Genomic DNA, 16,195 nt, shown 5'->3' with positions numbered 1-16,195 from the left:
CCTTGAAAAGCAACATTGGCTTTCTTACAGTCTCTGCAGGAACCTCTGTAATCACCACGATCCTTCACAGATTGTCAAGAGTTGCTTCACAATGCCACGGGCCCGTTTGCCCAGTGCTTTTGGGTGCATACAGGCCCTTTCACAGTGAAAGTCCACGTCATTGAAATGGTCTCAATCAGATCCTAAACACCACAGATAAAGAAAGCTTCCTTGCCAGAGGATGACTTCCTTCCCAAACTTTCCCACTGGTGTCAGGTTCCTAGGAGCAGTTTTGCCAGAAAAGACTGATGTGAAGGAACCTTCAGTACAACTTGTCCCCTTCCATATCCTTTGCCTATCCTACCAGGATAGGATATAGCCCTTTCCCCATCCCACTCAGTAGGCCCACATTCACCCTTAACCTTCTTTTTCTTGCTGATATCTCTGTAGAAGCCCATCTTTTGTCCTTTATGTCATTCAGCAGACTCAGCTCCAAATGGGTTCTGGAACTTTAAAATTTATCCACATGCCCAGACAGGGGCTCCAGATGCAGATCACAATGCTGTATTTGCCTGTGTACACAGCCTTTCTTATGTAATAAAGGAAATCAATTTCCCCAGGGCAATCTGGAGGATTTCCTTTAAAATTACTTTTCTCTTCACATTGTGAGGAAATAAACATGTAATAACATAGCACTTGAGGTCCCATAAATTCAGCCATAATTTTCTACAGTTTATCAGTGTTTTTCTAGGGGTGACACAGGAAAGAAAATAAAAAGTAATTACAACTATGTGGAACTGCACAGGTTCAAATAAAATGATTTAAGATGCTAAGTACAGAAGTCATTAATTTGTGTTAATGCAAAATGATATGCATGATTCTGAGCTTTGCTCAAGAAAAAAGGATAATAAAAGTACTTTAAAAGCCTCACATATTAATTTTAAAATTAGCAAACCAGCTAGAAGAAAATTGAGATATAATTTAAGGATGCAATATAATATCATAAACAGCCACCATCTCACCTAACAGATCAAGAAATCTCACTACTTTTTTTTTTTTTTTTTTTTTTTTTTAATCAGACCTGTAACTTCTGTTCAGGAAAGATGTCAAGCCTTGAGATAGAGAGTTCAATGCTGGAACAAGCCCAGGATATATAGATATAAAGTATGCTGAGCAACATATTGTTTGCCTTCCTTTTCGGTTAAGCAAAAATTAACATTCTCAGACACACTTTATACTAGGTGTACTATTAAGAGTAAGAGTGTACTATTACACTCAAATATTTGTAAATTTCACAATGTAAAAATACAGAATTACTGATATATCTCAGCAAAATGTTCTGGTTTCAAGATAGAATACCATCTTCTCTTTTGCCCCCCTCCACTGGGAGACAGTGGGAACCTCTCCAGGGACAGGACCTGTGCATTTGCTGGGGGGAAATCCATCCACAATTAATCCCATGCTGCATAAATCCACGATGTCCAGGATGTGAATGGTTGCAAGATTTACTGACTATATTCCTCTTTTTATTATATATTATTAAAGCAGCTATTTTATTACACCATTTGTTGTTGGGGCTTTTATATTGTCATCAAAAAGAAGTCTGCATCATTCCTCCTTCTCCCTTGTCCCCCAGCAATGCACCACAAGGGAGAATACAACTTTTCTTGAGAGAGAATTTCTTTCTTTTTCATTTTTTTTTAAGCATACTTACAGCTCCATAAAAATCACTTTTCATGGTCCTTACACAGCTATTTTATGGTTTTCTGTACAGCCCTAGCCTTTGATTAGAAGCAGCTAACATAACATCTGAATGCCTGCTCTTCATCTTTGTTATACATTGTGTTGGTAGAATGGTAATAGGTTGCACATATTTCACTAAACTCTGGCCCTAGTAATTAATGAAATTCTACAGCAGACTAATAGCAGTGTAAATTCTTATCCATTTTGGATGGAAACAACAACTGCAAAAATCCATGATATTTCTAGTACTAAATGAATGATGGTACTGCAATATCACTTTCCAAACAATTCTGTATCCTTCTCTTTCTTACTGCACTGGTAATAAATGTAATTATATTCCCTTATCTGTCTCAATAGACAATTTCAAAGATTTCAACTATGTCAACTAGTGTTCCTCCTCCCTACTTTTCTGTTCTTGAAATATTCAATGCATTTTGGAAATAAAGTGTGTGTGTGTGTGTATGCAAAACTGACATTGAGTTTAAAGACTAAATGTAGCTCTTCCAGTTCCTTTTGGCATTATAATTAGCTGTTCAAATTTTCAGTTATCTGCATGCATATATACATACATACATATATATATATATCCAGACATAAACAAAATGGATATCAATTAAAACCTTAAAACCTGAAAAATTTGATGGTTTTCTGCACCAAGAGAAAAATGCAGTTTAAGATGGCTTTAAAAATAGAGGAAACCACCAAAAAGACACTTCTTGGCATTATATAACATGCAAAATAAAAAAATGTGGGGAAAAATTGCAAATAATGTTTGTTCATAAGCATAGAACCACTGCTGTTAATTCCAAGTTTCATCTCATCAAAACACAAGCTTTATATTCAATATTTTCAAATTATTTTATCCAAATTTCTATCAGAAATTAACAGTTGATTTAAACAAATCAATAGTTTCAGATCAGCCAATTGTTCTAAGCCTAGCACCATCAGATAGGAAGCCACTGCCCCTTTCTTTGCCTTCAATTCCATGATGGCAAGAGGTCACAAGTAGTTGTAATACTAAATAGGACAATGAGGAAAATACAGTAAAGTCACATGAAAAAATGCGTAGTTCAACATTATTTTTCAGAATTGTCCTATCATAATCTGCTGTACTTTCAATTGCATTAAAAAAGTAATTTCAAGATTGTAAGTTGTCGCCTTACTTCACTGATAGCCAACACCATTGTCAACCATTTTGATTCATACTAAACACAGGATAAAGACAGTAAATATGTTACTTACTCTCTTTTCTCACATCTCTAATGTATAAATACCTGCCCTTATGCTACAAGGTAAATCTATAACATAACTACTACTTTTTTGCTGAATCACATGAGTTTTTACTTATTGTTTTTGTATTAAAAAAAATGTGTTAAAAGTCGATAAGAAAAAGAAGATAAGGTTGACATGAATTACTTTTTGCTCAGATTCCACAATCAAATGGAATGAAAAATGTTATGCACATACCTGCTTTTAAGTTTATCCTTTTTCTATAAGTAATTCAGATTTGGTTGGTTTATATACAAATGCAAATATATAAAACCTAATTCATTTGTGAACCAAACACTTTTTTTCAAGTCATCTATTGCTTGCTTCAAGTATTTTTAAAATAATTGTCATTACATATTCTATGCAAATTCCAGTCTGTTCTTATGTGAGATGCAATTCAATTTCATTTTAGGTTAATACAATAACCAAAGATTTGCTTTATGTATATTAGACCATTATTTATCAGTTAAAAGTCAACAGCTGACACTTTAATTTTGTTCAAATATGAATGTGTTACCTTACTTTTCTAAGTTTTGTATAACTCTTTATAATGAATCATGCATAAGTTGTTTCCCATAGCAGATTAACTCAATCCAGTGTACACTAAGAGAAAGAAAAGTGGTTCATGAATTACTTGGAAGATTGAAATAAAGTCTTTGCCTACAATGCTGTCAACAAGTATAAACTTGTTTAGCTCTGCCATGAAATAAAATGCCAGCCTAAATTATCTCTGAGGAAATTAGGTAAATAGGTACCATTCAGTATCAGATGTGACAGGAAGATTCTATTAAAATTGCATAAAGCCTTTCGGAGAGAATTTAAGCTGTAAATCACAGTCAAAAGGCTTTTGGTCTTATTCCCAGTTCTAGACAGTGGAGATGCCTTGTTGCTTATGATGCCCATAAACCTGTCAAGTCAGTAGCATTCGGATCACATAATCTTGCTGGGTGATAAGACTATGACATTACCTAAAAAAGGCACAGTTAGAAACAGAGCTACCTAATGGCATGGAACAGTTATGTATGTATTTTTTTTTTTAATTTAATCCTAAAATACAGTGCACGAGGTAGAGAACTCTTCTACATTTTGGGACTAAGTGAAAGAAACTGTAGCATAAATTACTTTGCAGTATACGATGATGTCACAGTGGGTGAATTAGGAAACACAAGAGCCTATGGTTGACAACCTAAAGAAAAGCTACGAAATATTAAAAGTTCATAAAGTACTTTCAAATTGTCTTGGAAATGCCTTAACAGCTTTCCATAACTCTCTATCTAGTTGTCTTCCCAACGTATGTACATATGTCTCAAAAAAATTTAGAGAAACACCTAAGAAGTCGTATTAATCAATCACAGACTGAACTGCACTTTGTACCTCAATTTATTGGAAATAGTTAGGAGAAATTAAAATATTGAAAAAAAACCCCAAAAAACAAACACAGAACTATTTCATTTCAAAGGGAATAGCATGAGTTTTTATAATCTATGGCTCTAGTACAGTAGAATTATTCTAAATTGAAACAGAAAATAAACTAAAGCACAACCAAAGTACCTATCAAAGTTATCAAGAAACAAACCAAAAAAATGGATTTTTAAAGTCACTTAACCTCAAAATATTTTACTAGTAGCTATGAAAAAAAATTAAGTACTTGAAAATTACCCCTGAAAACATTCACTGGTCTTTGGTGATGAATATTTTTATTTTCCTATTTTGTACACTGCCAGATTTTCTTTAGGAAAAAAAAATTCTATATTCAGTGTAATCTGATATTGTATATGTGTATCAAATTACAATGATATATTCTACTCCATTATCTATATTAAATATTCCACTATTAATTTAAGTTTTCCTTGTTATAGTTTTTCTAAGGTAACAAAATGGTTTATTTAGTTTATTGATCTATGTATTATATTCCACATTCAATTAATGTTACTTTGATTAAAAATTGAAAATTGGACCAATTCCATTGGTCCTACTACTATTTCAATGGAATCTAACTAACTAACTAAATTCCACAGATGGAAGTTGTAATTCTCTCCTCCTCTCCTTGAAATTATTATTCTACAGTGTATCAACAAAAAAGGCAGTATCATATTACTTATTCCACCTTTCTCATAAATATATTGTCAAGATACACTGCCAAATTATCTTTGTCCTATATGTAAATTCTTCAGCTTCCAAACAGTGTCTCAACAACAGCAAGATGATGACTTTGGTTTGCCCTATGTCTTCTAGGAGTTGGGCTAATCCAATCTGTTTGTGATTATCAAATGCAGTATTCAACAGAAATCTACAGTGGAGTTGTCCATTTGTGTTCATGCTTTAAATGATGGTAAATCCATCAGTGAGAGGGATAAAGCTATCCGTTAACAAAAGATGTGAGTCCCTTAAAATGTACCTGCATGTACTATAAGCTAGAAAATGAAAAGCAATCTTTTATCAGTTGCTGCAGAGATGCTGGGCGCTAGATTATAGAACCTGCTTACAAAAAGAGAGAAATTGGAGTCCTTAAGAAAAGAAGGAGACTTGGTTATGATGAAATCCCATTTTTCTGCTAGCAGAAGGAGTTCCAGTGGTCTGTCATTCCGTTATACCATTGCTGCAGCAAAAACCCTGGTGTCATGGGTTGGCATTGGCCAGATGTTAGTGCACCCATGAATATATGTTTTTTCTCTAACAACTCCTGTGGGATGTGATCAGGAACAGAGCAGAGCAGGCTTAAATCTTGAAAACAAAAAAAACCCCACCAAACCTTTATTAATTACATAAGAACAAGGACAGAAATACTCTTAAACACACACAAAGACAGAAATAAAAACTTCTTAGAACATTTCTTCTCCCAGTTTCTACCTCCCCACCCATCACTCTTCACAGACCAACCTTTGGGTTTTAGATCAAACAATCACCACTCAAAAACAAACTAATTTTCAATTCAGCAAGGGAGAGAGGAGTCTCTCTCGCACCACAGACTGTTCCTCAGAAAACACGGGTCCACCCCTTATGTGTTTCCATGTCACCCATGGCACCGCCCAGAGAAGTCTGCTAAGGTGACACTCTCTTTTTCCTATGTCCAGCGCTCTCACCGCTGTCTCATAGGCCAAAACTGCATACAGGGCTTTTTAAGGATGCTGCATGCCAAGCTCTCCCCCTTTTCACCCAGGGGCCGGGGTTCCAGGAGCAGGTCTGCCCTGAGGGCAGAGGGTGCCACCTCACCCTCCCCCTCTCTTCTCTGCTCGCTACTCACTTCAAGTGCCAGTCACTGTAGCAAAAGCAAGGGGCAGCTGTATCCACCCAAAAATGCAGTTTATGTTCAAAAGAGACTCAAGTTCAGTCCATGGCTGACATTATGCAAGAAAAGTCCAGCTCCAAGGCTACTCCTCTCATTCTTCCATCGAGTTCCTTCCAATCATGCTTTATCATCTTGGTCCCAGGCCGCTTCCCTCTCTCCGAAAACCACCAGTCATGAGAATCAATGTCTAAGAAAAGTTTCTTTCTACCAAGCAAGGGTTAACAGTTTCTTCTCGGCAGGGTGCAGGCTCAGGCACTCCCAGGCTCGGCAAACCCCACGTGGCTGAGCAACTTCTCCCGGAGTTTGGGGGGAAGGAGGGGGGTGAGCACACACAGAAGGCACTTCCACAGTTTTCCACCCCTCCATCCTGGACGGGGCAGCTCAGTTCCAGTCCTGTCCATTCTCTTCTCCCCCCGGGCCCCAGCTTACTTTAGTTTCACCGCGTGGTTGTCTTGAGCCCGGCCACGTGGCTTCCCCCTCCCCCACTCAGCCCAGAGCTGAGCAGGGGAGAGGAGATGTTTCCACTGCTGAAACCGGAACCCAAAAGAGGCTGAACCCCCCAGACTCCTGCTTTTAACTCTTTGTGTCCTCAGAGGCGTGTCCAAACCTCTGAGTGACCAATCCAGGTGCCAGCAGAAAAGCTGATTACTGATTGGACTGCCCACATCCCCCTGGAAAAATTCACCTCCCCCCCCCAACCACGACACCTGGAAATCACAGATTGCAGCTAAAGGCAAAAGAAAAGCATTGTCATATCAGAGCTATTCAAGGTTTAAATTGTGCTGCTATGAACCAGTTTGGGTTTTTTAATGTTCTGTTGACAATATTCTTCTATAAATATTTTTGTTCTGCATTTGTACAGAAGCAGGATAATAACCAAAACCAGAGCCTGACTGAATACCTTCTACCTTACAAAGGAGTAAAAAGAGGGTAAATGACATGCAGCCAAGAAAATATTTAAAATATCCAGGTCCAAAGGCAGTGCATAGAATACCTGCTGAAAGCTGTTTCAGATGTGTGGTCTGGTACTATTAGTTTTGAATACATTTCAGAATACATCATAAATTTTAAAAGTGCCATAAAGTACCACTATATCTGCTCCTAGTAGTTGCCCCACCTCCTGACACTTAAAAACTCAAGTAGCTGTAGGCTAATTAGACTGGGGTATATGACCCAGACAAGAGACAGACAACACTTGCATAGAATTAAATTCAGTAAGAAACCTAAAAACAAGAATACAATTACAAGTCAGCTAATATGTTTTAACAGAGACCAGGTTTTCACAGACAAACCTGATTAATTTTTTAATGTAAATATGAGATTGGTAATGTAAAACTTCATATATTTGTAACCCATAATTTGGCTAAACACCTGATTTTTTAACACCAAATATTCTGATTAAATATGAGCTATTTAATAATGGAAAAAGATATGTTAATTGAATTAAAAACTGCCAAAATAATGAATATGAAAATGTAGTTAAATCATTAGTAAAAGGTGAAGAACAAAGTATCTTATCCACTTTAGCAGTGTCTTAACCCCTTTTATCAGTGAACTGTACATAAATACAAAATAATTTCCTAAGAAGTCCTGTGAATTACCTGTAATGATAAACAACAGCTGTAATAAATTGTTTGAGCTACTTTGTGAAGTTCATCTCTACAATAAATTAAATTTTGTTTCATCCAAATGGAAATATAGATGTCTTGGAAAACAAACAGACTTTGCCTAATTGAGACAGGTGAGAAGGAATAGGATTTGCAAAGTGAGGTCTGATAGCATATAGGAGATAAACGTATAAACAAACTTCCACTGCTGGTATTAGTGGAAAATAGTGACAAAGGATTGGTGGATGTGGAAGAAAAAATTACCCAATATATATTTCTCTTTCCAGAACATTAAAGAAACAAATAATACATTTGCTTCTGCAAAGAGCAGTTCTCATTAAAAAAACCAAAAATAAAAAAAAAAAAAAACAAAAAAACAAACTTGACCAAAACAATTAGAAATCTCAAGACAAAAAGACTGAGTACTATGGCAACTGCCTTATTACGAGAAACTTATATATTGTGTGTGTGAGAATATTCATATATTCTTAGGACAAGAATTCTTAAAAGATCAATTTATTGGAGGGGGGAAGAAGAGACTCAAAGGAGGCAACTGAAGGAAAAACTGACTTCAAAATGGAAACCAAGCATTATTCCTGTTAGTGAAGTTGATTAATAAAGCAAAATACTAAGAGAAATGAGGGATTTTTTGACTCTCTGCATGTCTGGCTCAGATATATGCGTCTCTGTAAGGACACACTTGAGGCAAACAAAGCATTAGATCTGTATTCAGGCAGAACAGAATGCAATTTAGTGTCTCGTGAAATGTAGAAGATAGAACAGAGTTAGATAAAATTGTTCCGTCATGCTTAAATCTATGCATCCATGCAATACCTGTTCTGAAAACCAGAATACATTGGAACGAAAATAAAACCCGATTTTAAACTGCTATTTGTATTTACAAATGCGATTACACCAAACAGTCCTTCCAACACAGCTGAGCTGTCTCAGGTATTATTAGAGGATCATGACAGTAGGGGAGACTCTTGTGTCTTCAAAGAGATTTAGACCAGGTCATTAATCCTCAGAATGTTTTTACCAGTCACCACAGGAGTTATTCAGCTATCAACCAGACCAGCTATCTCATTCTCAATGGCTTTAACTGCAGGCATGAGGGAAAATGGAATTCACAGAAAAAAGAGAATTTGCAGTCTCTAGAGAATCAAAACAGCACAGTCCTCACATTCAGAAGTATTTTAGATGCTACTGCTACTAGCAATATCAGAGGAATTAAACAGGATCTGATAATAGAGAGCAGTAGACATTTATCATGAGTGCTTATAAGAGACACTCTTATAGGTCATATAAACTAAAACTTTCCATTGTAACTTCACAAATCTAGCAAAAAGGACCCATGTGCTGGGACAGAGTTGTTAAATAAATAAATAAAATTTCAGCTACAGAATGATTTAATTGGTAAAAGGCATGGCAAAAGTTAAAGATTTTATAAAATGTAATTTCATTTCTCTCACCTAAGACAATGTTAAAATGAAAACATGTTTTCACAAGTCTTATTAAGTGCACATTGAAAAAGGCTGATATGCTAAGAGGAGGTCCAACTATCCTTGAGACTACCATCCACTGTTTAAAATTCCACCTATGTGAGACAGAACAATGTTTCCCTGTTCAGTGCTGGCATTTACTGAACAGATCTAGATGACAAAGAATTTTCAGAGTATTTTCCATCCAGATTAGCATCCTGATGATGAATATTATCATCAAAGTATATTGACTTTTCCTGGTAACTGGACTTCAAATTTCTGAAACTGGAAACTTTAAAATAAACAAGTTCCTAGTACCCTTAATTCATACTTCAAATTGTATAACTTTATTTTTCCTACTAGCATCACATTTCCTACAATTCTATATAGCTTTGCCTTAATTTCTTTTCTCTTTATAATACAGACACATGTATTACATGCATCTGTAACAATCCTATTAATTATGAAAACCTAGCAGTGTGATAGCTCTTTTAGACAGACAAGGGAGGTAAAAGTTTGCTTATTATTTATCAATCTATTTAGCCATAATGACACTGATTTTTATTTAGTCTGAAGTACCAGAAAATACAGTATTTTATCTTAGGAGTTGTTTAAATAACCAATTTCCAGAGAAATCAACTAGCCATGTCCTTTCTGCCACGGATATTTTTTTCTCAAAGCACTGAACAGAGTTTTCCATAAATTTGGGATGTATTGAAAGCGAGATTCCATAGAAAAATAATAGAAATTTAGTTTTTTGTGCAAATTAACATTAAACCCCCAAAGTCTTGCCATGCACACAAACAACCAGTCAGATAAGTACAAAAGTGAACATTTAATTTGACTAATAAACTTTCTAGGAAATAAAATACATGCATTGGTAGTGGAATAATGTTCTGCATTCCTTATGTTGCTTTTGAAATTACAGTCATGCTCAAGGCAGTGCAATTGTACTTTACATTTTAGACCTCAACTGCAAAGTTCTCACTAAATTCTCAACAGAAAATCGACTCAATGTTCAGAAATGCTTTTATTTTGCTTTGATTTTTATCTTATGTGACATCACAAAGGAGAAAAGCCCAGACTAACTGACAAGCTATTGAGAATTTGATCTTATTTTATTCAAAACACTATCCCCTAAGATTTCCAAAAGGGAGCCCTCTAATAAGGAAACTAAAAAAAAAGAAAAAAAAGAAGAAAAAAAGTGTGTCTCCTTTGTTCTCTTAAAGGAGGATAAAAGTAAAATAATACATAAAATTTTCATCAGTGACAGAAATAGTTTATATCAGATCATATGGTTTCACATTTACATTCACCAGAATCTATCTTTAGAATCTAACTTGTGACCTAATCAACAGGCTTGAAATAAAAGTAGCTGCAGCATTGTGCTCAATATGTGTGGGTGGGGTATAAAAAAGCCCACAATCCTATCCAAGTGCTTTTACCTATATAATTTTATTCCTTGATTATCCCTAATTTAATGTATGAACAAGGGTTTTGGGGAAAATATAAAAACAAGCAGAAAAAAGTTAATAATTAGGTCCTTCCACTTCTAATATCAGTTCTCTAATGCTAGCAATTACTTGCTGCTAAGGAATTTTTTTAAAAAAAACAGCAGCAGCTTTTTAAACTGCATCTATAAAAATGTGTAACTGTTAAGGTAATTTGTTCATGTAGTTGTGACAATGATATTGAGAGTCATTTTTTAAAATTATTTTGTACCTTAGTCTACTTGCATGTACCAAAATGAGATTATGAGCAAATTAGAGTTTAACATGTAAAAGTCTGCTACACCTAAATTTGAATGTTATAATTATGCATCTTTGGGTTTTATGAGTATTTACACATGGATCAGTTCTTGGGAACTGTTCAAACGCCAAGGAACATAATGGTAAAATGCTTCCCTTCAGCATACAACAAAGAACTTGCAAGGTAAATTACTTTTATAGGAAGGAAGATGACTATATTGTTTGGATGAATTATCTTAGAAATTATTTCGTTTATATTCTGTCTTTCCTCATTTACATCTTTCATAACACCAATGGGCATTCTAACAACTTACTGCTAGTAGATATTATGGCATTTGTTACAAGCTGTGTTCACTGTATGGCACATGATTTTACAAATCTTGCTAAGGTAGCAGATCTAAAATTATTACATCACATTACAAGTCCTGAAAAATGTGATCTGCATTGTTGTGGATATCCATACATACAGCAGATCAGGTCTTCAGAAGATAAAATTACCTCACTAAAACACTTGCAAATTGGATGGTTGGCTACAAACATTTTATTGTCAAGGCCAAACAAGTTTTAGCCAAACATATACAAACAAGAGCTTGTCAGGGTCTTGAAGACAACATTCAGAATATTTTTCACAAAATGCCAAAGGCAAATGGAAGTGGCCAAGCTACTTCACCTTATCAGATTACTAGAAACTCTTCATGATCAAACAAATTATTTATCCTCAGGTGTCTTGTCAGAAATGTCTGAGCACTAATTTTTCCTGACACTTAAAAAAACCCATGTTAAGGCTTTTGGAAAATTACAATTATAATTAGTGTTACTTAAAGCAGCTAAGTAAAGATATCAACATTTAGATTATAAAATTTTCCTACATGGAAGATTTCCTCTGAAACATTTAAAGCATAGTAAACCTATAGGTAACTGAACTCAATGTCCTGTGGCTTGGAAGTGTCAGGCAGACTTGCAGTGCTACTAATTCTGCCTCTGGTACCCTGCTGAGTACTTGGCACTGCTGAACAAGCTTTTAAATAAACAGCAATGTCTTTAGTTAATGCAAACACACTCACTAGTAAGATAACTATCATTTTACTGGATGTATTTCTAATAAATAGGTAGTATTCATTGAAGTAAGAGATTCAAAAGAAAAAACAGACAAAACCAACCAACCAACCAAATCAAAAAATGGGTGAAGTATAAACCCAGGAATGGATTTTTCTAAGCAAAGTGAGGTAAGAGGAAAAAAAACCAAATTAGGCAAATAACAGGGAAACAGTGTTTATAAATCCCATTACCATTTAACAGAGGATAAAGAGCGCCACTTGTTAGTAGTGCTATTGATTTCTTTGGCACATTCAACTCCAAACACAGAAGTGAATGTGTTCACTGTTCCTGAACATTCCAGGCACAAGACAGCCTGGGCAGGCTGGAACTGATCTGGACCTGCTGGGCACTTCAGGAGGTGAGATAAAGTCATATGATTCCTGTCACATCATGAGGGCTGATTTTGACTCTTGGTATATCTCAAAAACAGACAGGAAATAAAGTCTTCCTCCTACACCCCCACCAACCACTGGAAAACACACTAATATTTGCCATATATAGATATCCAGCTGCTTTTTCCCTTCACATTCCCTTCGTATGCAACACATGTATCATGGGGAAACCATCAAAAATTTACCAGGAATGTAAAAAATATGTTGGTTCACAGGATGAATCAGGGATTTCATTTAACTTCTAAATATACTGCAGATTGTGCACTCTGCCTTCAGTGACTCTTGGATACCATTAATTGAACTTTATTTTTTTGACTCAGCTATCTACACAAACTCATTTTAATTTATTTAACGTTTCATTTTAATACCGATGAAATGTTTGAGCTTGAGCAACATGTATTTTTATACTTCTCACAATACTTACGAGTCTTTCGAGCAGAATCTTCCACAAAGAGAGAAGAAATATCTTCATCCACCCCTGCTTCATTCTTTGCAATGCAAGTGTATGCTCCTGTATCTTCATAGCGCACGTTGCTAATGTGAACCTCACTACCATTTGCTGAAAGGAGAGGAAGAAATCAACATGCAGACATGCTAGTGCTTTCAGATTATAAATTCAGAAGGGTTTCTCTGCTTACACTAATTAAACCATTTTCATCCCTGAGTTCATAACTTGGAGGCATGCCAAATTAGTCCTAAGGTATTCAACTGGCTAGTGAATTACATGCACTATTTCATCTCACAGATATTCACAGTTGATTTTGCACTTCAGAGCCAAATATCAAGCTGAGGTTTTATATATATATTTAAATCACTTTTTTTTTTTAAATCAGGTAAATATTAGGTTTTCATTATGTTGCATTTTGTAACTAGACACCATCATTTCCTTTACACAAAATAACCCATGGAATGTAACAGGCCAAACTTTCAATGTAAATAAAAATTTTAATTTGTTGCTCCTAACTAGACGTACCTAGCTAATTTTGGTTTTGTGTGATTGCAGTGGAACAACAGAGAAAACAGGTGCATTGAAATTTTCAATGTAGAAGCTTATGGAAACCTCAGGAATTGTATGTCACACTGTGCAGGAATGTCAACAAACAGTCCAGGTTTCACGGGCAAAGGCCTTTTAAATAGTGTGATGTGAATAATTGTGTGAACAACGATTCACTGAATTTTAAGTCCAGTATACTTGTTCAGCTGTAGGAACTATACAAAAAATAGCTTTGTAGGTATTCTAAAGTATGGACTAAAAGGGGCATTGTCTTACGGTGTAGCACCCTTCTAGCTTGAAACAAGTGCACAGATAGTTTAACTCAGAAAAATCTCTTGGAAAATGTAATGAGATTTTCAAAATCTTATTTCAAATAACTGCACTCTAGAAAATTGAATTAAATGTATTTTTCTTAGAGAGCAACCCTTTTAATTTATTTGTCATAAATATATGGAACAGAGAGGAAGGTGAAAAGAATTCCTCAAATCCCTAAAAGAGAAATTTCGAGAATGTTGCTATGGAAGAGAAGTTCATCACTTTTTACTCATAGTGGGAAGTGTTTCTGCAAGGCAATTCTTCAAAAATATCTAGAAGAGTTGTACATGAAAGAATAGGGGTCTATGACACCTGCAGGGCAAGTAACACTTCAGAGAAGCACTTGCCATGTCTGTCCCACTGCTTCTTACAGTGCATGCTGAGTAGATGAGCAGGCTGTCCTAACTGCACATCCTGGTTTCATTGATGAGTGAGAGAAAGTTCTGAAGGGAACCCTAGCAGCTGGAATTTTTTTTTTCCTATGGCTGATCAAAAATTACCAGAAAGACTGAAGAAGCATGAAGATTTTTTGCTAGACAGGTCCACTGATTTTGCTGAGGCCTGAAGATTCATAGAAATTAACTGGTGCTAAATGTAAGGCTTTCCTTTAGTTTTGGCTGGGGCTTTTTTTTTCTTTCTTTCTTTTTTTTTTTTTTTTTCTTTTTTTTTTTTTTCTTCCCAGGTTTTTGGGGTTGGAGTGTTTTGGGTTTTTTGGGGGGGAAGGGGGTAGGACTTGTGTGTATGTATACACCCCCACAGAGGTCTGCTGATATCCTTCATAAAATAGCACATCCACTTGAGGTACTTTTGCTCCAGTCCTTTCTACTACGACATCCCCAAATCTCATTAAGATTCCTATCAGTTCTGATTGGTACCAGGTCTTGGACTGCCTGCTCCAATCAGATACTGCACATTTTCAAATAGAGAAGAGAATATTGGAATTTACTGGTAATCCTGCCAGTAAGTAAAATCATTATTCTAACAAAAAAGAAAGGAGCAAGATATGTGTCTTGGGGAGTAACTGGAAGACATCACATCTTTTGAAATGTTTTAGCTTAGACTTCAAGCCTTTCTTAAAAGTGTGGAAGAAGGGGAGCTAGCATGAAAATGATGCACAGATAAAACATTAGTAATCTGTAGAAAACAATGAATACACTCCTTTACCTTGAAGAGTTAGCTGTTTGGACAACTTTGGAGTGATATCAATTCCATTCTTCAGCCAGCCAAGTTGTGGGTTGGGAATACCTTCAGCATGGCACCGAAGGCTTGCCGTCACCCCTGGCTCCCTTGCCTGGCTCTCTGGATAGACTCGGATAACTGGTGGAACTGAACACAGAAAACACTTATAATTTAGTGAAGAACATTATTTTCACTTTAAGAAAAATAACTATAAGCAATTCAGAAGACCCCTGCAGCTATATACAGATTTTGTGTTCGTCAGATATTCAGTGACATTCAATGCAGAATTCCGTCTCAGAAAATTTATGAAGCAGAAAAAATATTCTGTTAGAAAAACCTCTTTTCACTATGGTATGAAAGAATAAAGCCTCAATTCTAGTTCAATAGTTTGTGGTTGAGCAATAAGATTTCTATTTTTGCTTAGATTTCCTTATAAAATATGACTAATGTACAATTAGTAAGTCATGATATGTTGTACAGAGATTTTAATTGTCCTGTTTCACAAATCTTAACATTTCATCTCCACCTTTTCCCTCTTTCCAAAACACCTAGTAACAATCTCTTCTACCTGCATAAACCTGTGCAGGTTTATACTTCTTTATACCTATTCAGACAGGACCTTCTGTACCCACGATACCACTTTCCTTCTCTACCCTACGAACACATCACTAGCTTATGTTCAATCTGATTTCCCTCTGTAGTCTTTTCCTGCCAAGAAGCTTTCCACTAGGCGGTCTTCAGGATATACTGGTGCATCAGGCGTTGTTCCTCCCTGGGTACAAGACTCTTGCACTTGATGTACTTCCTACACTGCTGCTGGTTCATTTCTCCATCCTGTCAAGCTCCGTACAAATATCAGCATGACTCCGTAGTCTATCAGCCACTCCTCCCAGCTTGGTGCCATCTACAAAACTGTTGAAGGTAGAACTCTGCCCCATTATTCAGATCATTTAGTAAGATGTTAAACAAGATGTATCCTTCTGGACAAACGTCCACACAGCTGGATAACTGTGTTACGTGATGGCTGGGCACTAGAACAGGCTCCCAGGGAAGTGGCCACAGCACCAGCCTGACAGAGTTCATTAAGTGTTTGGAAAATGC

General features: G+C 35.9%; 1 protein-coding gene across 1 annotated transcript in view; it reads right to left on the bottom strand.

Moving 5' to 3' along the window:
• FSTL5 (follistatin like 5) overlaps positions 1-16,195 on the bottom strand; it is a gene marked incomplete at its 5' end in the record, with an annotated part of 198,631 nt that overhangs the window by 47,822 nt on the left and 134,614 nt on the right. Inside the window, 2 exons of the mRNA XM_063422000.1 lie at positions 13,031-13,165; positions 15,080-15,241. Of these exons, the coding sequence (XP_063278070.1) occupies positions 13,031-13,165; positions 15,080-15,241 (297 nt within the window). The remainder of the gene's footprint in view (positions 1-13,030; positions 13,166-15,079; positions 15,242-16,195) is intronic.

Source organism: Prinia subflava, chromosome Z (assembly GCF_021018805.1).
Source record: "Prinia subflava isolate CZ2003 ecotype Zambia chromosome Z, Cam_Psub_1.2, whole genome shotgun sequence".
Classification (NCBI taxonomy): domain Eukaryota; kingdom Metazoa; phylum Chordata; class Aves; order Passeriformes; family Cisticolidae; genus Prinia; species Prinia subflava.
Note: the sequence above shows the minus strand (reverse complement) of the source record. Positions and strands in the feature narration are given on the sequence as shown.